This window comes from Salmo salar, chromosome 12 (genome assembly GCF_965601325.2).
Source record: "Salmo salar chromosome 12, fSalSal1, whole genome shotgun sequence".
Lineage (NCBI taxonomy): Eukaryota > Metazoa > Chordata > Actinopteri > Salmoniformes > Salmonidae > Salmo > Salmo salar.
In genome coordinates, this window is record NC_138302.1 from 36,056,220 (window position 1) to 36,081,396 (window position 25,177).

Genomic DNA, 25,177 nt, shown 5'->3' on the forward strand with positions numbered 1-25,177 from the left:
ATGGACAAAAAGTTTGCTTTTCTTTAAAAAACAACGACATTTCTAAGTGACCCCAAACTTTTGAACGGCAGTGAATTTTTTATTTTTTTATATTGTTTGCAAACTGAAATGTGACAAGTATTAATGCCAAAATAACATGCAAAATAGGCAAGCCTGCTATTTTTCTAAAAATGTGGGGCTCAAAACAGGTCACCTGCCCTGAATGACGGGTTGCCACTGGTCACCAGGAGGGATCAAATAAAATAAAATTGTATTTATCACATGCGCCGAATACAACAGGTGTAGACCTTACAGTGAAATGCTTACTTACAAGCCCTTAACCAACAATGCTTTAGGAAGTTAAGAAAAAATAACAAGCGAGGCTATATGCAGGGGGTACTGGTACAGAGTCAATGTGTGGGGACACCTGTTAGTTGAGGTAATATGTGCATGTAGGTAGAGTTAAAGTGACTATGCATAGATTACAAACCGAGAGTAGCAGCAGCGTAAAAGAGGGGTCTGGTTAGCCCTTTGATTAGCTGTTCAGGAGTCTTATGGCTTGGGGGTAGAAGCTGTTAAGAAGCCTTTTGGACCTCGACTTGGCGCTCTGGTACCGATTGCCGTGTTGTAGCAGAGAGAACAGTCTACGACTAGGGTGTCTGGAGTCTTTGACAATTTTTAGGGCCTTCCTCTGACACCGCCTGATATAGAGGTCCTAGATGGCAGGAAGCTTGGCCCCAGTGATGTACTGGGCCGGACGCACTACCCTCTGTAGTGCCTTGCGGTCGGAGGCCGAGCAATTGCCATACCAGGCAGTGATCCAACCAGTCAGGATGCTCTCGATGGTGTAGCTGTAGAACCTTTTGAGGATCTGAGGACCAATGCCAAATCTTTTCAGTCTCCTGAGGGGGAATAGGCTTTGTTGTGCCCTCTTCACGACTGTCTTAGGGTGTTTGGACCATGACAGTTTGTTGGTGATGTGGATCAGCTAATGAAGTTGGCCACTAGAGGCCTCTATCATTCTTTATGGTTGAAATATACTTTTTTTCTGAGAAAATGTGCAAGAATTGAAGGTTCCAACAAATCTTACAGTAATCATAAGAATATTTAATTGTCATGTAAAAACAAATCTGCTCCTCCCTCGACATAGATCGATCAACTTAACTGTTTTCGGCGTTGGCCCACCGGGCAGCACCTAAATGTATTGATAAAGCTTGCATTACGGATATTTCAAAATTCTGATTGACACGACACTGTCAATCATTGTGGTTATCGAATAGAAACGTGTATGGAAAGGCGTTGCCATATGTTATTGGCTGAATTTCTTTGCTATCTCTACCCTGATAGGTGTGTGAGTAATATGGGCATGTGTCATACATTCCGGAAGAAGCCTTTTGCTAGAGCCGGGGTGGTGTTTTCCGCCTTGCTGAAGAAAGTTGTGCAAAGGAGGGCTGCTGGTTTCTGTATTCCGAGAAAATGGACAGCCAGGGAAGGAAAGTGGTGGTTTGCGACAATGGGACCGGGGTAAGTTTACAAACAGACCGTGTTCTATCGTCAAATTATGAGCGTTCCGGCTTTTGTGCTGTGCATTTTGGCAGAGACGAGATGGGGAGGAACAGGAAGTAGCTCGTTTCATTGCTAGCTTGTTGTGTAGCCACGGTCTGGGTGGGTAGTCAAATGAATTTCTGTCAGCTTGTCAATTAGTTATGCATTAATTGAGGTTAGTGCATCTGTCAATTAGAGGTGGCAAGGTTAACACCGTTCGGTGGAATGTTTAGAGTACCGATTGTTTACTCGAATTCGTGAATCAGTGGGAGTAGCCTTAAGTATTGTTATCGCGGCTGCTCGTGCTGACATTGCGAACTCCAATCGTCTCGAGCTAGTTAGGTGGCTGGCCAGCAAGCTCAATAGCTAGCATTCAACGTTACAAATCGGTCTTATTGTTTCATAGCATGCTCCAGAGAACACTTAAATATCGTGTTCTGCCACATGTAGCTATATCTTTTATTTCTTCGTCAGACATCATTACCCTACATTTCCATCCCTTGCTTCAATTTGATTGTTAGCTCAAACTAACAAGATGAGGGCTCTCTGTAAGAAGTTGCAAGCGTCATTGTTAATTGAAATGAATTGGGCAAGGAAATGACGTGCTCTATTGCGTTTTATTCAGTAACTCCAAATTGTTAGATACTATTTGGTGGTGGTCACAAAGAATGATGATCCAGCATCTGTAGCCCCGCCCTCACCGAAACTTCTTTGAACTTGTAACAAGTGTTTTACACTGCTGCATTGTCTGTTGAGTAAATGGATGAGGATTTACACATATAGTTTTACTAAACCAGGCAGCAACAAACAAGTATCACGGTTAAAGTATTGCTACCAACTGTTGAACAAGGCGAGTTAACCAACTAAACTTGTCTCGAGCAGTAGATAATGCGCATGCCTCGTTCTTGTACAGTGAGGAAGTCAGAAACCATTCTTCCATGTAAGGAGTTATCAGATCTATTGCAACTTTCTTGTAAAATATGTTTGTAAACATGAGTCATCCGGTTAAAATGGACAAATAAATTACAGTTAAAGCAGTTTTCACCTCCAACATTTTACCTTAGTATTTATCCAGACTATTCATTCATCTGTCTATTTATGCTGTTTACTTATTTTTTTTCCTGTTCCATTTAGTGGTTAGCTGACTCAGTCTTTCTCCAGCTACCTACCGCAAAGAAACTATGCTGCTTACAGACTTTGTTTTCACACTGTGAATAAAACAGCCTGATAGCTATTCATAGCTCGGAGAGTGTAAGTGGGACATGCTGTAGCCTACCTTCTGTCTTTATTCTTGTCTTTGAGTAACCCCTTCCTCTCCGAGCTGATGATGTCATGTCTACTTGATGATGCATGTCGTACACTTCTTTTATTCTTCATACCGGAAGGTTGAGAATGAGATGTGGTCATTTATGTAACGTAAGTGAAAGAAGGAAGATTGTTATTTATCATTATGTAGGCCTAAAGAAAGCCCAAATGGATTTTAAACATACATGGGAAAAGCGCTCGTATCGATTCAAGCGCTAGGCTACTCCTTGAAGCAAACGCCGTACAACCTAACAGGTTTGAATGAAATTCCCTGCATAGGTTCTCTACGTGACTTCCTAAGCATGCTGCACGTCAGGTAGTGATTGTGGGATGATAACACTACCAATGCTGTAACTTTCACTGTAACCCTTCTGAGAGTGTTCACAAACAAAGTAGGGTGGAGTTGCTGGGGCTGGTCTTTTGTCAGTTGTGCATTTCCACCACTAATGGTTAGGATTTGGGGAGGGCAAGCTGATCCTAAATCTGTACCTAGTAGCAACTCAAACAGCACCATGTGACTCAGAAAGTAGAGAAGGCTCTAACTTCTGCCTAATAAATAAGACAAGTGAAGTGCATTACTGCATTATCAGGCTAGGTTATGTCAGAGTTAATGGACTAAAAGGTTTTCTTTTAAAGGAGTCTGGGCTAAATGCTTTGATCCAATTTCTAGTATTTGGCTATAGGCCTATTATTAATATTGTCCTTCTGTGTGCTATGAAAATGTATTTATGTTCTATGTTATTTACCAAAAATAATGTTTGTCACTGACCGTGCCTCTTGTCTCTCCCTTTAATCCTAGTTTGTGAAGTGTGGCTATGCAGGCTCCAACTTCCCAGAGCACATTTTCCCTGCATTGGTTGGCAGGCCAATCATTCGCTCCACAGCTAAAGTGGGAAACATTGAGATCAAGGTAACCTAACTTGTTTACTTCACAGGAGTGTTAAATCCCTTTGATATCTAGACAAAAATATGTCTTTAGTATTTACTCAAGAAAGTGGTAAAAACCTGTTTCGAAGGGGGTCAAATAAACATTGCATAATTTTTTTTAACAGGTAACATACTGTGAATTCTGTCTGAAATAGGTATTAGTATGTGTGTTGAGTGTAATACAGAATACTTTGTAAAATGGGTCCTGTTTTGTCATTTGTACCTATCATCTGGGGAAAGGGGATACCGAGTCAGTTGCAAAATTGAATGCGTTCAACTGAAATTTGTTTTCTGCTTTTAACCCAACCCCCTCTGAATCACAGAGGTGCGGGGGGGCTGGCTTAATCAACGTCATCGAGGTGGTTAACTGCCTTGCTCAAGGGCCAAACTGCAGTTTTTTTCCTACCTTGCCAGCTCGGATTCAAACCAGTAACCTTTTTGGTTATTTTATTTTTAATTATTTTACCTTTTTTATTTAACTAGGCAAGTCAGTTAAGAACATTCTTATTTTCAATAATGGCCTAGGAATAGTGAGTTAACTGCCTTGTTCAGGGGCAGAACGACAGATTTTTACCTTGTCAGCTCGGGGATTCGATCTTGCAACCTTTCGGTTACTAGTCCAACACTCTAACCGCTAGGCTACCTGCCGCCCCACGAGGCTACCTGCCGCCCCACGAGGCTACCTGCCGCCCCACGAGGCTACCTGCCGCCCCACGAGGCTACCTGCCGCCCCCTGCCGTTACTGGCCCAACACTCTTAACCGCTAGGCTAACTTCTTCATAGCCCTTGTGAATATGACGTTTTCTTATTTGTGGAGATTTAGGGAAGTTCTGAAATGGCTGTAATGATTTGTGGAGCAGACCATGGTTCTAAGTTTTTATTTTTCATAACATGTAGACCTAGCGGGGGAATGGAGCACATCGCTTGATTTACACTACTTTGTTAGATTACATTTTGCTTAGTTCCTCCACTGTGAACTTGTTGAAGCAATTTTCCTGACACTTATCCTGGACAAAGAAGCTATTTCAATGGAGATTCTTAATTGACCATGCTTTAGTCCAGGACTAGCCTTAATCTGTGTTTGGGAAACCGGCCCTTTGAGTTTAGTTTTTCACAGTATTGGAGAGTTTAAAAAAAGTATTTCCTCCATTGAGTGTCCTCTGGAAATCCAACAATCCAACACATTGGTCCCTATGGGAAACAAGAGGCTAATATTTACCATTGCTTGCTGCGTCCCAAATGGCTCCCTATACCCTACATAGTTTAACCCTATGGGCCCTGATCAAAGTAGTGCACTGCATAGGGAATAGGATGCCATTTGGGGCGTAGCGCATTATTTGTTGATTTAGCCTAGATGTCGCACCTAGTCTTGCTATCAGGGCGTTACACATTAACAATCACCTTTGATAACGTTGCAGCATTATATGAGCGGATGGGTGGTTTTTGTAGGACATGCACTGATTCACCTCTGTCCTTGGCTCCTCTGTCCTCTCTCTCTCTGTTCCATCTTCTGACCCTCTGCTTCATCCCTCTCTTCCTCCCACCTCTCCTCCTTTTTTCCTGTTGAGGTAGAATAACAGAAAGATGGTAAGTGTGTATGTTTGCAGTTTCATGGGCCCCTGCTGTCTGCTCGGACAGTGAAATGGCTGCACTCGTCATCTCTCTGACAAGAATGGTCCTTTTCTTTTTATCTGTCAATTGTTTGGCATTGCTTCCTCATTCCCCCTCTACTACTCTTTCCCCGGTTTTCTGTGATGAAATGGTGTTCTGGCTAACCTTACAAACTGTTTTAACCTTTGGAGTTTTTTTACAAATCAACATGTTAAATACTGTGGTCTGAACACTGACAAACATTCATGGTCTTGTGTACATAGATTTTGTTTTTACATTTATTTTTATTTCACCTTTATTTAACCAGGTAGGCCAGTTGAGAACAAGTTGTCATTTACAACTGCGACCTGGCCAAGATAAAGCAAAGCAGTGTGCCAAAAACAACAGTTATTTTATTTTACCTTTATTTAACTAGGCAAGTCAGTTAAGAACAAATTCTTATTTACAATGATGGCCTAGGAACAGTGGGTTAACTGCCTTGTTCAGGGGCAGAACAACAAATGTTTACCTTGTCAGCTCGGGGATTCGATCTAGCAACCTTCCGATTACTAGTCCCACGCTCTAACCACTGGGCTACCTGCTGCAACACATGGGATAAACAAATGTACAGTCAATAACAAAATAGAAAATCTGTATACAGTGTGTGCGAAGGAGGTAAGGCAATAACAAAATAGAAAATCTGTATACAGTGTGTGCGAAGGAGGTAAGGCAATAAATAGGCCATAGTGGCGAAGTAATTACAATTTAGCAATTAACACTGGAGTGATAGATGTGCAGATGAGGATGTGCAAGTAGAAATACTGGTGTGCAAAAGAGCAGAAAAAAACTAATATGGGGATGAGGTAGGTAGGTAGTTGGTTGGATGGGCTATTTACAGATGGGCTGTGTACAGCTGCAGCGATCGGTAAGCTGCTCTGACAGCCGATGCTTGAAGTTAGTGAAGTAGATATGTCTCTAACTTCAGTGATTTTTGCAATTAGTTTCAAATCAAATCAAATCAAATTTATTTTTATATAGCCCTTCGTACATCAGCTGATATTCTCAAAGTGCTGTACAGAAACCCAGCCTAAAACCCCAAACAGCAAGCAAAGCATGTGAAAGAAGCACGGTGGCTAGGAAAAACTCCCTAGGAAAAACTCCCTAGAAAGGCCAAAAACCTAGGAAGAAACCTAGAGAGGAACCAGGCTATGAGGGGTGGCCAGTCCTCTTCTGGCTGTGCAGGGTGGATATTATAACAGAACATGGTCAAAATGTTAAAATGTTAAAATGTTCATAAATGACCAGCATGGTCAAATAATAATAATCATAGTAGTTGTCGAGGGTGCAACAAGCACGTCCGGTGAACAGGTCAGGGTTCCATAGCCGCAGGCAGAACAGTTGAAACTGGAGCAGCAGCACGGCCAGGTGGACTGGGGACAGCAAGGAGTCATCATACCAGGTAGTCCTGAGGCATGGTCCTAGGGCTCAGGTCCTCCGAGAGAAAGACAGAAAGAGAGAAAGAGAGAATTAGAGAGAGCATATTTAAATACACACAGGACACCGGATAAGACAAGAGAAATACTCCAGATGTAACAGACTGACCCTAGCCCCCCGACACATAAACTACTGCAGCATAAATACTGGAGGCTGAGACAGGAGGGATCAGAAGACACTGTGGCCCCATCCGATGATACCCCCGGACAGGGCCAAACAGGCAGGATATAACCCTGCCTGTAAGATTCAGTCATTGGCAGCAGAGAACTGGAATGAAAGGCGGCCAAAGGAGGTGTTGGCTTTGGGGATGACCAGTGAAATATACCTGCTGGAGCGCGTGCTACGGGTGGGTGTTGCTATGGTGACCAGTGAGCTGAGATAAGGTGGAGCTTTACCAGGCAAAGACTTATAGATGACCTGGAGCCAGTGGATTTGGCAATGAATATGTAGCGAGGACCAGCCAACGAGAGCATACAGGTCGCAATGGTGGGTAGTACAGTTGAAGTCGGAAGTTTACATACACTTAGCTTGGAGTCATTAAAACTCGTTTTTCAACCACTCCACAAATTTCTTGTTAACAAACTATAGTTTTGGCAAGTCGGTTAGGACATCTACTTTGCATGACACAAGTAAGATTTCCAGCAATTGTTTACAGACAGATTATTTAACTTATTAACTGTATCACAATTCCAGTGGGTCAGAAGTTTACATACACTAAGTTGACTGCCTTTAAACAGCTTGGACAATTCCAGAAAATGATGTAATGGCTTTAGAAGTTTCTGATAGGCTAATTGACATCATTTGAGTCACTTGGAGGTGTACCTGTGGATGTATTTCAAGGCCTACCTTCAAACTCAGTGCCTCTTTGCTTGACATCATGGGGAAATGAAAAGAAATCAGCCAAGACCTCAGAAAATGAATTGTAGCCCTCCACAAGTCTGGTTCATCCTTGGGAGCAATTTCCAAACGCCTGAAGGTACCACGTTCATCTGTACAAGCAATAGTACGCATGTATAAACACAATGGGACCACGCAGCCATCATACCGCTCAGGAAGGAGACGCGTTCTTTCTCCTAGAGATTAACATACTTTGGTTTGAAAGTGCAAATCAATCCCAGAACAACAGCAAAGGACCTTATGAAGATGCTGGAGGAAACGGGTACCAAAGTATCTATATCCACAGTAAAACGAGTCCTATATCGACATAACCTGAAAGGCCACTCAGCAAGGAAGAAGCCACTGCTCCAAAATCGCCATAAAAAAGCCAGACTACGGTTTGCAACTGCACATGGGGACAAAGATTGTACTTTTTGGAGAAATGTCCTCTGGTCTGATGAAAAAAAAAAATAGAACTGTTTGGCCATAATGACCATAGTTATGTTTGGAGGAAAAAGGGGGAGGCTTGCAAGCCGAAGATTACCATCCCAACCGTGAAGCACTGGGGTGGCAGCATCATGTTGTTTGGGGTGCTTTGCTGCAGGAGGGACTGGTGCACTTCACTAAATAGATGGCATCATGAGGATGGAAAATTGTGGATATATTGAAGCAACATCTAAAGACATCAGTCAGGAAGTTAAAGCTTGGTCACAAATTGGGTCTTCCAAATGGACAATGACCGCAAGCATACTTCCAAAGTTGTGGCAAAATGGCTCAAGGACAACAAAGTCAAGGTATTGGAGTGGCCATCACAAAGCCCTGATCTCAATCCTATAGAACATTTGTGGGCAGAACTGAAAAAGCGTGTGGGAGCAAGGAGGCCTAAAAACCTGACTCGGGTACACCAGTTCTGTCAGGAGGAATGGGCCAAAATTCACCCAACTTATTGCGGGAAGCTTGAGGAAGGCTACCCGGAATGTTTGACCCAAGTTAAACAATTTAAAGGCAATGCAACCAAATATTAATTGAGTGCATGTAAACTTCTGACCCACTGGGAATGTGATGAAAGAAATAAAAGCTGAAATAAATCATTCTCTCTCCTATTATTCTGACATTTCACATTCTTAAAATAGTGGTGATCCTAACTGACCTAGGACAGGGAATTTTTACTAGGATTAAATGTCAGGAATTGTGAAACTGAGTTTAAATGTATTTGGCTAAGGTGTATGTAAACTTCTGATTTACATTTAAGTCATTTAGCAGACGTTCTTATCCAGAGCGACTTACAAATTGGTGCATTCACCTTATAATATCCAGTGGAACAACCACTTTACAATAGTGCATCTAAATCTTTTAAGGGGGGGTTAGAAGGATTACTTTATCCTATCCCAGGTATTCCTTAAAGAGGTGGGGTTTCAGGTGTCTCCGGATTTGGTGATTGACTCCGCTGTCCTGGCGTCGTGAGGGAGCTTGTTCCACCATTGGGGTGCCAGAGCAGCGAACAGTTTTGACTGGGCTGAGCGGGAACTGTGCTTCCTCAGAGGTAGGGAGGCGAGCAGGCCAGAGGTGGATGAACGCAGTGCCCTTGTTTGGGTGTAGGGCCTGATCAGAGCCTGAAGGTACGGAGGTGCCGTTCCCCTCACAGCTCCATAGGCAAGCACCATGGTCTTGTAGCGGATGCGAGCTTCGACTGGAAGCCAGTGGAGAGAGCGGAGGAGCGGGGTGACGTGAGAGAACTTGGGAAGGTTGAACACCAGACGGGCTGCGGCGTTCTGGATGAGTTGTAGGGGTTTAATGGCACAAGCAGGGAGCCCAGCCAACAACGAGTTGCAGTAATCCAGACGGGAGATGACAAGTGCCTGGATTAGGACCTGCGCCGCTTCCTGTGTGAGGCAGGGTCGTACTCTGCGAATGTTGTAGAGCATGAACCTACAGGATCGGGTCACCGCCTTGATGTTAGTGGAGAACGAAAGGGTGTTGTCCAGGGTCACGCCGAGGCTCTTAGCACTCTGGGAGGAGGACACAAGGGAGTTGTCAACCGTGATGGCGAGATCATGGAACGGGCAGTCCTTCCCCCGGAGGAAGAGCAGCTCCGTCTTGCCGAGGTTCAGCTTGAGGTGGTGATCCGTCATCCACACTATGTCTGCCAGACATGCAGAGTTGCGATTCGCCACCTGGTTGTCAGAAGGGGGAAAGGAGAAGATTAATTGTGTGTCATCTGCATAGCAATGATATGAGCGACCATGTGAGGATATGACAGAGCCAAGTGACTTGGTGTATAGCGAGAATAGGAGAGGGCCTAGAACAGAGCCCTGGGGGACACCAGTGGTGAGAGCACTTGGTGCGGAGACAGATTCTCGCCACGCCACCTGGTAGGAGCGACCTGTCAGGTAGGACGCAATCCAAGCGTGGGCCGCGCCGGAGATGCCCAGGTCGGAGAGGGTGGAGAGGAGGATCTGATGGTTCACAGTATCAAAGGCAGCAGATGGGTCTAGGAGGATGAGAGCAGAGGAGAGAGAGTTAGCTTTAGCAGTGCGGAGAGCCTCCGTGACACAGAGAAGAGCAGTCTCAGTTGAATGCCCAGTCTTGAAACCTGACTGATTAGGATCAAGAAGGTCATTCTGAGAGAGATAGCAAGAGAGCTGGCCAAGGACGGCACGTTCAAGAGTTTTGGAGAGAAAAGAAGGGATACTGGTCTGTAGTTGTTGACATCGGAGGGATCGAGTGTAGGTTTTTTCAGAAGGGGTGCAACTCTCGCTCTCTTGAAGACGGAAGGGACGTAGCCAGCGGTCAAGGATGAGTTGATGAGCGAGGTGAGGTAGGGGAGAAGGTCTCCGGAAATGGTCTGGAGAAGAGAGGAGGGGATAGGGTCAAGTGGGCAGGTTGTTGGGCGGCCGGCCGTCACAAGACGCGAGATTTCATCTGGAGAGAGAGGGGAGAAAGAGGTCAAAGCACAGGGTAGGGCCGTGTGAGCAGGACCAGCGGTGTCGTTAGACTTAGCAAACGAGGATCGGATGTCGTCAACCTTCTTTTCAAAATGGTTGACGAAGTCATCCGCAGAGAGGGAGGAGGGGGGGGGGGGGAGGGGGAGGAGGATTCAGGAGGGAGGAGAAGGTAGCAAAGAGCTTCCTAGGGTTAGAGGCAGATGCTTGGAAGTTAGAGTGGTAGAAAGTGGCTTTAGCAGCAGAGACAGAAGAGGAAAATGTAGAGAGGAGGGAGTGAAAGGATGCCAGGTCCGCAGGGAGGCGAGTTTTCCTCCATTTCCGCTCGGCTGCCCGGAGCCCTGTTCTGTGAGCTCGCAGTGAGTCGTCGAGCCACGGAGCAGGAGGGGAGGACCGAGCCGGCCTGGAGGATAGGGGACAGAGGAAATCAAAGGATGCAGAGAGGGAGGAGAGGAGGGTTGAGGAGGCAGAATCAGGAGATAGGTTGGAGAAGGTTTGAGCAGAGGGAAGAGATGATAGGATGGAAGAGGAGAGAGTAGCGGGAGAGAGAGAGCGAAGGTTGGGACGGCGCAATACCATCCGAGTAGGGGCAGAGTGAGAAGTGTTGGATGAGAGCGAGAGGGAAAAGGATACAAGGTAGTGGTCGGAGACTTGGAGGGGAGTTGCAATGAGATTAGTGGAAGAACAGCATCTAGTAAAGATGTGGTCAAGCGTATTGCCTGCCTTGTGAGTGGGGGGGAAGGTGAGAGGGTGAGGTCAAAAGAGGAGAGGAGTGGAAAGAAGGAGGCAGAGAGGAATGAGTCAAAGGTAGACGTGGGGAGGTTAAAGTCACCCAGAACTGTGAGAGGTGAGCCATCCTCAGGAAAGGAACTTATCAAGGCGTCAAGCTCATTGATGAACTCTCCAAGGGAACCTGGAGGGCGATAAATGATAAGGATGTTAAGCTTGAAAGGGCTGGTAACTGTGACAGCATGGAATTCAAATGAATTCGGGGCTATGGTGACAAAACGGATGGCACTGTGATAGACTGCATCCAGTTTGCTGATTAGTGTTGGAGGCTATTTTGTAAATGACATCGCCGAAGTCAAGGATCGGAAGGATAGTCAGTTTTACGTGGTTATGTTTGGCAGCATGAGTGAAGGAGGCTTTGTTGCGAAATAGGAAGCCAATTCTAGATTTCATTTTGGATTGATATCAATAGTAGAGAGATCATCATGAGAAGGGGAACATTGTTGTCTGCTGTAGCTTCTCATATTAAAATAAACTTGCAAGCCTCCTCCGCATAGCATAAAAAACTACCACATTGAGCATGAGTTTGCCCATGCAGCTCTCTGCCAATATGAGTGACCTGTTTGTTGGGCGGTAGACAGTCAGGCCTATTCTGGGTTTGCCTATACCATAGGTTCTAGACATTTTCAATAGGATCTGCATCCCAATTAACCAAATGTATTCCGTTCTACTAACAGTGTGCTCTGACTGCATGGATGGAATCTCTATCTAATATTGCCTGCTCTCTGGAGCAGGGCTGAACGTATCGTCAGATCACTAAAAGCAACGTGTCCGCAGAATGTCTAGATGTTGACTGCAACTATAATAAGTGATGTTTGACTTTTTTATTGTGGCATGCAAATGTCCTTTTTAGGGAAGTTCTTTAAGTTTGTTCTGTAGAGCATTTTTAAGATGGTGGATGTCCTTTTGTGACATTGTTACCTTCTTACCCAGAGCTATCCATCCTCCTCTTTTTGTTGTATAGCAGTGGTCAGTCGGCATTGACACTGTGACAGTCGGTTTGTTGCCGTGGTATGTCAATGACTTGGCTGGTGGACACTGCAACTTTTCTATGGACACTGCAACTTTTCTATGCAGTAATATTCAGTGGCTACTGCACTATTGGGGTCCCTCCTAAACCGCGGGTTCATTTTAAAAGTCACGCCCTGGTTTTGACCCTGGTCTGATAAACTCAGATCTTTATCACCTCCCTCCCCAGGACCTGATGGTGGGGGATGAGGCGAGTGAGCTGCGCTCCATGCTGGAGGTGAACTACCCCATGGAGAACGGCATCGTGAGGAACTGGGATGACATGAAGCACCTGTGGGACTACACCTTTGGTCCCGAGAAGCTCAACATCGACTCGCGCAACTGCAAGATCCTGCTCACCGAGCCTCCCATGAACCCAACCAAGAACCGCGAGAAGATCATTGAGGTGCGTATACGTTTTTTAAGTGTTTCTTTTTGTTAACTCACGACTACTAAATACGTTGTCAGATGACAATTTCATTAACATGCTTTAGTTTTGAAAGTGTGTATTCTGGAGTGTACCCGGAACGGCTGGAGGAGATCTCTTATACGGCCTTTTATAAGCTTCTATTGTGGATCTTAAATGATTCATCAGTCATAACAGTGATGCTCTGTGCTGAGGAGGCAGTAGCGCTCCTGATAAGGAGGTTTATCTTGGAGTTGCAACTTGCCAGTCATTGTGACTAAGGCAGCAACGCTGCCTGGCAGACCTGGGTTCAACAAGTATTTGAACTCTTTCAAACACTTAGTTTGATTGAGCTTGTCTGGAGTTTCACATGGGTGGACATTGCACTTTTGGGACTACTCCATTGCTTCCGTTGTGGCAGGTCAGGTCAATCAATCACAGCTAAAGTATTTGAAAGACTTGAAATGCTATTTGAACCCAGGTCTGCTGCCTGGCGACAGCTCCTCAGTGGGAGTCAGTCAGAGCCACTGTTATTAATGATTCAGGCTGTCCTCTGTGGGGTGGCCAGCCATGGCTAAGTTCTTTGAGAATAAGTCCTTTTCACCCGTTTAAACTTCAGGTTTCTGAACATGGAGGTCTATTCCTTTGAGTTGAGGTTAGATTTGTTGCGGTTTTCCTAGCTTGCCAAAACAAAGCTAATTTGCATTAGCAAGATGCTAAGTTACGGTTTAACTATAAATGTACAGATTGTTTTGTTGCAGTAACTACACATTCCAGTGACATACTCTCGCACTCCCTACCTCTTTCCTAGGTGATGTTTGAGACGTACCAGTTCTCTGGGGTTTACATAGCCATCCAAGCTGTGCTCACACTCTATGCTCAAGGTAGGTTCTTTAAAACAAAACAAGGCCACTGGAAGGAAGGTAGGACACCCAAAACCAGTGAAGAGCACTGGGTACCTGAGATTTCACTCCAACGAATTGCAATTTAAAGTACCTTTCAGAACACGTGGAGGAATGTAGGACATTATACCCGGTAATTTGCTTTTGCTACGTTTCTACCATGGTAGCAACAATTATTTTGGGATTATACTTTATTTTCCGGTACAGAAAGTACCAGATATTTACTTTACATTTTAAAATGGTTATTAGTTAGTAGTTACAAAGTGCTTCCATTTGTACTGTACTGCTTGTATTTGTAACGTCGGTCTTTCTCTGGTGAGAGAAATAAGCACAGCTGTGGAATGAGGGATGAAACGGGCTGTGCTAATGTGTGGCCCTTTCAGTGGCAGGACGAGAGCTGAATATGCAGCAGTACGTAGTTGAATACATAGCTGTATACTTCTTGTTGTTCTATACTTTCATTGGCCCATGCATTTGTTTGATATTGAACCAATATATTATGAAGTTAAACTCTTGACACCAAGAAATCGGTAATAACAATTCATAAAAAGCTTTCCATTTCAAACGAGTAATGACAGAAATGGTCTATAATGTCGATATGGGCTTTGGAAACGGTGGATGTGTTTTCTCACTGGCCCTATTCTGTTGGCACTGCTGTGGGATTTGTTTTTTAGGTCTCCTGACGGGTGTGGTGGTGGACTCTGGTGACGGCGTCACCCACATCTGCCCCGTGTACGAAGGCTTCTCCCTGCCCCACCTGACCAGACGCCTGGACATTGCAGGAAGGGACATCACACGCTACCTCATCAAGGTACACCTTCGTTTCCCACACGTGACTGTCTTAGAATGTCCTGTCCAGAAACTCCTCCTAGCCCCTAGGCATGTGTAGATATGAGAAGACTGAATAACGCACTGATGGACATTGCACCTTGCCCATTGGAGCTACTACCATATATATTTAGAACTATCTAGCCTAATTCTTTCAAATCTACGCAAGAGCCTAGGGGGAACTAACTAGGGGTTGATTCCCTCATGAGTATGTCTGACTTGCTAGTGGAAAGCAGTCGACTGTAAACCACACCTGTTCATTATCATTAAAGGTGACGATTTAAAGAGTATTGGGAGTCTTTAAATTAGTTTTGCAGTCCTTTACAACTGAGATCTGCAAACCAACCAAACACATCACTTACCTCTGACCTTTATCCAGCTGCTGTTGCTGAGGGGCTACGCCTTCAACCACTCGGCGGACTTTGAGACTGTGCGCATGATGAAGGAGAAGCTGTGCTACGTGGGCTACAACATCGAGCAGGAGCAGAAGCTGGCGCTGGAGACCACCGTGCTGGTTGAGTCCTACACGGTCAGTAACACAGTCCTACACGGTCAGTAACACAGTCCTACACGGTCAGTAACACAGTCCTACACGGTCAGTAACACAGTCCTACACGGTCAGTAACACAGTCCTACACGGTCAGTAACACAGTCCTACACGGTCAGTAACACAGTCCTACACGGTCAGTAACACAGTCCTACACGGTCATTATCCTGGTTGAGTCCTACACTTTCAGTTCTTATTGTACAAGTTTAGGTAGTACAACCTTGTTTCAGTGAAAGTATTTTCTCGTTGTTTTGTGCATTCTGAGCCCGACCCTGCTTTGTCATCTAAACAGCACACCAGATCAGCGTTGGGACTAGTTACTTGAAAAAGTAATTTTACTAGTAACATTTAACAAAAGTAACGGGTTATGATATTACTTTGTGTGTAAAGTAACACGTTATATTTGTTACTTTCATGAAAAAAATTTAAAAATCTAATTGTTTGCTTGACTGTCGGGTGGCGCAAGGTGAGCCTTGTGCGCTCTACAAAAGATGGGCTACTTACGAACTCAGGTTTGATCACTAGTTATTCCTTTCATCTGTGGCGCTGCTTTCCTGTGCTAGTCGACAAGTGCTGAGCTATATATGGGCTGCTTAATTAGCCATATATACTGTAAGCCAAACATCTGTACAGATTTCCTGTCTTTTCATTCAAAATCTTTCTCTCGAGCCGCTTGTACAGAGATGTATAGAAGGCACGTTTGTCACTAGACGGGAAAGCCTCTATAGGATTTTTGATCACATAAGTGATCAAAGGCAAATATCAGAGGTGCACCCTCTATATATTTCTATGGACAGCAGCTGCCATGACATTTCTCCAAACAGCCTTTCCCTGCTTGCTCGAGAATTACATTTGAGGAAACAATTTGAGATCGGATCAAGGGAAACGCGCCCGGTACCGGAAGAGAAATGATTCTGGAAGTAATGCACACGTTGTTTGACAGTAACTGTAATAATATTACCCAATAAAAAAGTTACTTAAAAAGTTACTTACAAAAGTAATCTCATTTATGCAATGCATAACTTTTTTTATAATGCATTACCCCAAACACTACATCATATTCTACTTAGTCTTGCCTGGTAAGGGTGACACCATTTTACACTGAGAATAATAGAATTCCTCTGTATTTGAGGCCTGGCTATATGGTAATACTGCCTCCTTGTGGACATAATGTATCATACCAATCAGGTTATAATTTTAGAACAGTAGAAGCCATATTTAGTGTGAGAAGAGCTCTTGAACCAAGCTCTGGATGCCCCCAGGTTACTTTGCACAAATCCCTGCGCAACCCAGGTTCGATGGCCGGTAGGGGTTGGCGGTGAACCACGAAGGAACCGCGAGTCCCTGTGATGTAGAGGGAGTGGACGGAATTTTCCATGTGTGTGGTGGGCGGCGGCGCACCTCTGTTTCCTTGCCCAAATCCTAGAGGGAGAGGCGGAGGACAGAGGATGGAACAAGAGCACTACTGTAGCGTTGAAGAAACTACTCCCCCCTCCCCATCCATGGGCGTGACATCATTTCCTGTACGACCCAGACTCCCACGCCACGTGCTGACCTGGTGTCTGTTTCCTCCTCTGGACTCCAGACTGGAGCCGTCAATGGACCCTTTATGCTCCCTCCCACATAGTGTTCCGCCACGCTCTGTAAAAGGCCTACTGTCTGTCAGCCGGCTCCATCTGACCAGAGGGAGAAAGACTCTTACTTAACGTTGCCAGTTCCAAACATTGTCTATTGTCCATCTCTAGCCTAGCATTGCCTTCATATTTCCCTAGCAGTGTTCTAGCAGAAGAAAGCCATCAGTCCTGTCTTCATGTCAACTAAATGCTTTCCGATGTGTGAATGTTGTTCCCCTTTCTGTGTCCCCAGCTCCCCGACGGGAGGATGATCAAGGTGGGAGGGGAGCGGTTCGAGGCCCCCGAGGCTCTGTTCCAACCCCACCTCATCAACGTGGAGGGAGTCGGGGTGGCAGAGCTCCTCTTCAACACCATCAATGCAGCAGACATCGACACCAGGTAACTCCATGACAGACTCCCCCTACTTACTAGTGAACTAGTAATTTCCAAACCTCTTTCCTTCCCTTTCACGTCTCCTTTTGCCATTTCATTAGTTAAAGTTATAGACTTTGAGTGGATGCTCTTGAGCAGAGTGATGGTGTAGAACTGCATAGGCAAAACCCTTCAAAGGTCAGTCACTGGTTGTCACTTTGCAGTGCTGTGATGAAATCTGGGCTGTCCCCGAAAAAAAAAAAAAAAAAAAAAAAAAAAAAAAAAATATATATAAATCTTGGTCGACCAAGAGTCGTCTGTTCTAGCCACCCTTTGCCCTGATGACACCTTTGCGCACTCTTCATTCTCTCAACCAGCTTCATGATCTAGTCACCTGGAATGCATTTCAATTAACATGTGTGTCTTGTTAATTTGTGGAATTTCTTTCCTTGTTAAAAACCTCTTAAGGATCGGCCCCTTTTTTACAGTTTCGCCTAAAATGACATACCCAAATCTAACTGCCTGAAGCAAGGATATGCATATTCTTGGTACCATTTGAAAGGAAACACTTTAAAGTTTGTGGAAATGTGAAAGGAATGTAGGAGAATAAAACAATAGATCTGGTAAAAGATATTCAAAATAAAAAAACAACCATTTTTTTTGTACCATCTTTGAAATGCAACAGAAAGACCATAATGTATTATTCCAGCCCAGGCACAATTTAGATTTTGTCCACTAGGAGGCAGCAGTGTATGTGCAAAGTTTCAGACTGATCCAATGAACCATTGCATTTCTGTTCAAAGTTGTGTCAAAACTGCCCAAATGTGCCTAATTTGTTTATTAATAACTTTTCATGTTCAAAACTGTGCACTCTCCTCAAACAATAGCATGGTATTCTTTCACTGTAATAGCTACTGTAAATTGGACAGTGCAGTTAGTTTAAATTCTTGTTAATCTTTCTGCCAATATCAGATATGTCTATGTCCTGGGAAATGTTCTTGTTACTTACAACCTCATGCTAATCGCATTAGCCTACGTTAGCTCAACCGTCCTGCAGGGGACCCACCAATCCTGAAGAAGTTGCGTTTGAGCCAATCAGTTGTGTTGTGACAAGGTAGGGGTGGTATACAGAAGATGGCCCTATTTGGTTAAAGACCACGTCCAGATTATGGCAAGAACAGCTCAAATAAGCAAAGAGAAGCGACAGTCCGTTACTTTAAGACATGAAGCTCAGTCAATCTGTAACATTTCAAGGACTTTGACCGTTTCTTCAAGTGCAGTTGCAAAGGCCATCACGTGCTATGATGAAACTGGCTCTCATGAGGACCGCCACAGGAAAGGAAGACCCAGAGTTACCTCTGCTGCTGAGGGTAAGTTCATTAGTTACCAGCCTTAGAAATTGGCAATTAACTGCATTACAGATTGCAGCCCAAATAAATGCTTCACAGAGTTCAAGTAACAGACACATCTCAACATCAACTGCTCAGAGGAGACTATGTGAATCAGGCCTTCATCGTCGGATTTCTGCAAAGAAACCACTACTAAAGGACACCAATAATAAGAAGAGACTTGCTTGGGCCAAGAAACATGAGCAATGGACATTAGACCGGTGGAAATCTGTCCTTTGGTCTGAGTCCAAATTTGAGATTTTTGGTTCCAACCGCCATGTCTTTGTGAGACGCAGAGTAGGGGAACAAATGATCTCCGCATGTGTGGTTCCCACCGTGAAGCATGGAGGAGGGGGTATGGGGGTGCTTTGCTGGTGACACTGTCTGATTTCTATTTAGAATTCAAGGCACACTTAACCAGCATGGCTACCACAGCATTCTACAGTGATACGCCATCCCATCTGGTTTGTGCTTAGTGGGACTATCATTTTGTTTTTCAACAGGTAAATGACTCAAAACACACCTCCAGGCTGTGTAAGGGCTATTTGACCAAGAAGGAGAGTGATGGAGTGCTGCATCAGATGACCTGGCCTCCACAATCACCCGACCTCAACCCAATTGAGATTGTTTGGGATGAGTTGGACGGCAGAGTGAAGGAAAAGCAGCCAACAAGTACTCGGCATATGTGGGAACTGTTGGAAAGGCATTCGAGATGACTACCTCATGAAGCTGGTTGAGAGAATGCCAAGAGTGTGCAAAGCTGTCATCAGGGCAAAGGGTGGCTATTTGAAATATCTCAAATATAAAATATATTTTGATTTAATACTTTTTTGTGTGGTTACTACATGATTCCGTATGTGTTATTTCATAGTTTTGATGTCTTAACTATTTTATTTTTATTTCACCTTTATTTAAACCGGTAGTCTAGTTGAGAACAAGTTCTCATTTGCAACTGCGACCTGGCCAAGATAAAGCAAAGCAGTTCGACACATACAACAACACAGAGTTACACATGGAATAAACAAACACAAAGGAGCAGGATGAATAAATAAATACAGTATGGGGATGAGGTAGATTGGATGGGCTATTTACAGATGGGCTATGTGCAGTGATCTGTGAGCTGCTCTGACAGCTGGTGCTTAAAGCTAGTGAGTGAGGGAGGTAAGACTCTCCAGCTTCAGAGATTTTTGCAGTTTGTTCCAGTCATTGGCAGCAGAGAACTGGAAGGCAAGGCGGCCAAAGGAAGAATTGGCTTTGGGGTGACCAGTGAGATATACCTGCTGGAGCACATGCTACGGGTGGGTGCTGCTATGGTGACCAGTGAGCTAAGGCGAGGCTTTACCTAGCAGAGACTTGTAAATGACCTGGAGCCAGTGGGTTTGGTGACAAGTATGAAGCGAGGGCCAGCCAACGAGGGCATACTGGTCGCAGTGGTGGGTAGTATATGAGGCTTTGGTGACAAAACGGATGGCACTGTGATAGACTGCATCCAATTTGTTGAGTAGAGTGTTGGAGGCTATTTTGTAAATGACATCGCCGAAGTCGAGGATCGGTAGGATAGTCAGTTTTACGAGGGTATGTTTGGCAGCATGAGTGAAGGATGCTTTGTTGTGAAATAGGAAGCCATTCTAGATTTAATTATGGATTGGAGATGTTTAATGTGAGTCTGGAAGGAGAGTTTAGTCTATCCAGACACCTAGGTATTTGAAGTTGTCCACATATTCCAAGTCAGAACCGTCCAGAGTAGTGATGCTGGACGGGCGGGCAGATGCGGGCAGCGATCGGTTGAAGAGCATGCATTTAGTTTTACTTGCATTTAAGAGCAGTTGGAGGCCATGGAAGGAGAGTTGTATGGCATTGAAGCTCATCTGGAGGTTAGTTAACACAGTGTCCAAAGAAGGGCCAGAGGTATACAGAATGGTGTCGTCTGCATAGAGGTGGATCAGAGAATCACCAGCAGCTAGAGCGACATCATTGATGTATACAGAGAAAAGAGTCAGCCTGAGAATTGAACCCTGTGGCACCACCATAGAGACTACCAGAGGCCCGGACAACAGGCCCTCCGATTTGACACACTGAACTCTGTCTGAGAAGTAGTTGGTGAACCAGGCGAGGCAATCATTTGAGAAACCAAGGCTGTTGAGTCTGCCAATAAGAATGTTGTGATTGACAGAGTCGAAAGCCTTAGCCGGGTCGATGAATACGGCTGTACAGTAATGTCTCTTATCGATGGCGGTTATATTGTTTAGGACCTTGAGCGTGGCTGAGGTGCACCCATGACCAGCTCTGAAACCAGACAGCAGAGATGGTACGGTGGGATTCGAAATGGTCGGTAATCTGTTTAACTTGGCTTTCGAAGACCTTAGAAAGGCAGGGTAGAATAGACTTAGGTCTGTAGCAGTTTGGTTCTAGAGTGTCTCCCCCTTTGAAGAGGGGGTTGACCGCGGCAGCCTTCCATTCTATGGGAATCTCAGAAAATACGAAAGAGGTTGAACAGGCTAGTAATAGGGGTTGCAACAATTTCGGCAGATCATTTTAGAAAGAGAGGGTCCAGATTCTCTAGCCCGGCTGATTTGTAGGGGTCCAGATTTTGCAGTTCTTTCAGAACATCAGCTATCTGGATTTGGGTGAAGGAGAAGTGGGGGAGGCATGGGTGTGTTGCTGTGGGGGGTGGAGGGCTGTTGGTAGGGGTAGCCAGGTGGAAAGCATGGCCAGCCGTAGAAAAATGCTTATTGAAATTCTTAATTATAGTGGATTAATCGGAGGTGACAGTGTTTCCTAGCCTCAGTGCAGTGGGCAGCTGGGAGGAGGTGCTCTTATTCTCCATGGGCTTTACAGTGTCCCAGAACTTTTTTGAGTTTGTGCTACAGGGTGAACATTTCTGCTTGAAAAAGCTAGCCTTAGCTTTCCTAACTGACTGTGTATATTGGTTCCTAACTTCCCTGAAAAGTTGCATATCGTGGGGGCTATTCGATGCTAATGCAGAAAGCAACAGGATGTTTTTGTGCTGGTCAAGGGCAGTCAGGTTTGGAGAGACCCAAGGGCTATATCTGTTCCTGGTTTAACATTTTTTTGAATGGAGCATGCTTATTTAAGATGATGAGGAGGGCACTTTTAAAGAATAACCAGGCATCCTCTACTGACGGATGAGGTCAATATCCTTCCAGGATACCCCGACCAGGTCGATTAGAAAGGCCTGCTGCTGAAGTGTTTTAGAGAGCGTTTGACAGTGATCCATTACGGATGCAGGCAATGAGTGCAGGCAACTATTCTATAATGTAGAAATAAAGAAAAAGTCTTGAAGGAGTCGGTGTGTCCAAACTTTGGACTGGTAGTGTATATGGATGATTTATAAAGCCAGGCACATTTTTACAGTTAGGCTATTGATTATAGACCTAATTAAGTTTGTTTCCCCTCTCCTCACTTTTCTTAGACAATTAAGGCAAGGGCTGTTTTCTCGTCTCTTAACTCCGCTGCTGCCTCTGCCCCATTGTTCTCAACACCAATATGCTGGTTAACTTTGCAAATGTTTTTATTTATTTATTTAACCTTTATTTAACTAGGCAAGTCAGTTAAGAACAAATTCTTATTTACAATGACGGCCAAACCCTAACCCGGACGACGCTGGGCCAATTGTGCGCCGCCCTATGGGACTCCCAGTCACAGCCGGTTGGGATACAGCCTGGAATCGAACCAGGGTCTGTATTGATGCCTCTAGCGCTGAGATGCAGTGCCTTAGACCGCTGCGCCATAGAAACATGGTCTAGGAAAAGGTGCAAATTCAGCAGCGCACTAATGTATACAATTTCAGCCTCCACAATGGATCATTCCACTCAGACAGGTGTCTTATTCACCATGATTCTTATTTCTATACACTTTTTTTTTGCTACTGCTTGACAAAAATCTCAGTTGACCAGCAGCCTGTCGACTAAATGGGATCAGTCCTAGATGAATTGCTTTTTTTTCTTCTCCATATTGTATTTTTTCATCTATTCTCTACATCCCTTTTTCTCTCCCCTAAACATCCTCACCTTCTCTCCTCAGGGCTGAATTCTACAAACACATTGTGGCAGAATGTTCTCTTTTCCTCTCCATGTGACCATTCTTATTCACCTTTGTTATTTCTCTCCATTCCTCATCTTTCCTCCAGGTCTTCTCTCCTCTCTAAACGTCTTCTCCTTCTCTCCACAGGTCTGAGTTCTACAAACACATAGTGCTGTCGGGGGGCTCCACCATGTACCCCGGCCTTCCCTCTCGACTGGAGCGTGAGCTCAAGCAGCTCTACCTGGAGCGCGTGCTGAAGGGAGACGTGGATAAGCTCTCGGTGAGGACAGACACGGAACGCCATTTATGTCTTTACTTTGAAGTAGCTTGCTTTAAGTACATGTCATATATTTTATTGTTGCTGTTTTTAGTGCAGGTTTTACTGTCCAATGTTTGGCTTTTAACAGATAGACAACGACTAACAGCCATTTAACAATCAATTTTCTTAGCCACCAGGAGGCGGTGTTGCCCTAAATTGAAATGGTGTACACAACACAACCAATGTGCTTCTTCAAACACTGAGAATGAGCTGTCTTCATCATGGGACCATGTTTAAATCATGTGCTCGACAACAAAATTAAAATATAATGTCTCATTGTTCCTCACTCATTCCTTTACACACTGGTTGCTCAATTTGGCAACAATATCCATTTCAGCATTTTCAATGACAGGCCTGCTGGTTCAGTTCATGTAATTATTAGACGATTTCACACCTATTTTTAGTTAAGGTTGTTAACAGACACCAACATTCTTCTCACACTCTTCCTTTCTTCTCCTTATCTTCTATTTTGTCTTTCCTGCTCGTGTGCAGAAATTCAAGATCCGCATCGAGGACCCCCCTCGGCGCAAGCACATGGTGTTCCTGGGCGGGGCCGTGCTGGCCGACATCATGAAGGACAAGGACAACTTCTGGCTGACGAGGGAGGAGTACCAGGAGAAGGGGATGCGTGTCCTGGAGAAGCTAGGGGTCACCGTCAGATAAACCCCCTCCAAGATGCACATGTCTGGGCTAAATCTGAAATGGCACCCTATTCCCTTAGTGCACTAGCCTATGGGGTCTGGTTAAAAGTAGTGCACTATCTAGGGAATAGGGTGCAATTTGGGATGCGGCCTTGGTCTTCTCTCCCGCCCTCCGTCTCCGCCACGTCCTCCACTTGATATCCATCTATCGCTCACCTCATCTTCGCGACGCGGTCATCTGTTTTTACCACCTGTCCCAGATTCGCTCACTCACTCTCTCCAAGGGCATGTTGGGACAGACTGATGGGGTTAGGTGGGGTTGGGGAGGTGGGAGGAGATAGATGAGGTGCTTAACAACGCGTCTCCTGGGAATAGTTTAAATCATGTTGCCCAACTTATTCGGTCAAAACACGATCCCAATGGTGAAGTCAATTATTATTAAGGATTCATTTTTGGGGGGGTGTTGGATTCCCCTGTGTTGTGGGCACGGGGTACACAAGGGGCCCCCATCAAAGGCAAGCTGCCCTTCTTAAATCCACCCTTCTGCTTATCTTCGTCTTTTGTCCAGTCTTAATCAGCAGGGGGATTGCTTGTTCCTCTTGAGACCCTCGTAACGAATGGGTACACACTCTGTTTATCCCTGAGGTTAATTTAAGGTTGTTTTAACGTTGGGAGGTCCGGGGATGATGGTTGGTTAGAGGGCAGGTGGTTTTTGGGGCATGTTTCTCCTTCTCACAGGGTCCACCTGCCCACTTGTCCGACTCCCATATCTAAACAGTCTGTTGTCGTAAGGGGGATGTGATGATGACAAAAATAAACGGTTGGCCTTCCCTCACGATTTAATTAAAGGCATTTCATTCCACTGATGGCAAAATATTTGCCATGCATACAATTCCAATGAGGACTGCTCAGCCTTTTCTTTGAAGTCACGTTTTGCATTCACATTTATTTTGCTGATGCGCTTTCCTTTTGGAGGAGAAGAGGTTTTGCCTTTCGTTTTGTCAGACATGTTATTTGTACGTTTTTGTGTATTTTCTTTTGCAGTGCATTACTCACGTGTTTTCTCGTAAAGAGTGAGGACGTGTCGTCCTCATCACGGCTGTTGGACTCACGAGTCATTCGGTTTTTAAGGTCTGGGTTAGTTTGCCCTCCAACAACAGGTCTAGGATATCTATCCCAGGCCTATCCTTAACCATTGTGAGCTCAACAATACATCAGACCTAGGACCAGTTGTTAAGCGCGTACTGAACCGTAACCTGTTTTAAAGAGGAAGTCACTCTGAGACCAGTAGGAACTCTATAGTCTCAGCTCCAGTGAAGATACATTTTTTTTGAGATCAGGTGTTATTGGGGGTGGGGATTTGTTGGGGGTGTTGAACATTTGTAATATTAATAACAATTTGGGTGTCGGTAGACATGGAGACCACATAAAAGATGGTATTTAAGGTTTTCCTTTTTTTTGGTTTTCATATGTATATTGCAGGCACTTACACAATTGTGTATGTATAATTTTATTTTTTGACAAAAGGTCATCCAGTGCCAAGTGCTGTTATTGTAGCTGGATCTTATTTTTGGTAGCTTTTTTTTTCTCTTTTTCTTTGTTTTTGTTCATAGCATAACTGCCTACCGCTGATTTGAAATAAAGCAACGTGATTTATAAATA

At 44.6% G+C, this 25,177-nt stretch overlaps 1 protein-coding gene across 1 annotated transcript; it reads left to right on the plus strand.

Moving 5' to 3' along the window:
* Positions 1 to 1,349: 1,349 nt before the first annotated feature.
* On the plus strand, positions 1,350 to 25,177 carry LOC106564849 (actin-related protein 2-A). The gene is made up of 9 exons (XM_082958880.1): positions 1,350 to 1,503; positions 3,629 to 3,739; positions 12,646 to 12,861; positions 13,673 to 13,745; positions 14,438 to 14,574; positions 14,971 to 15,120; positions 17,005 to 17,150; positions 22,703 to 22,835; positions 23,367 to 25,177. Exons 1-9 carry the CDS (start codon positions 1,456 to 1,458, stop codon positions 23,535 to 23,537), a joined length of 1,185 nt encoding a protein of 394 aa, XP_082815006.1. The 5' UTR covers positions 1,350 to 1,455; the 3' UTR covers positions 23,538 to 25,177.

Bases quoted from the DNA above. Each gene is read 5' to 3' on its own strand.
- LOC106564849 (XM_082958880.1), top strand. From the start codon at position 1,456: ATGGACAGCCAGGGAAGGAAAGTGGTGGTTTGCGACAATGGGACCGGG. The intron at 1,504-3,628 runs GTAAGTTTACAA...CTTTAATCCTAG, and splicing joins TTTGCGACAATGGGACCGGG to TTTGTGAAGTGTGGCTATGC. The intron at 17,151-22,702 runs GTAACTCCATGA...TTCTCTCCACAG, and splicing joins GCAGCAGACATCGACACCAG to GTCTGAGTTCTACAAACACA.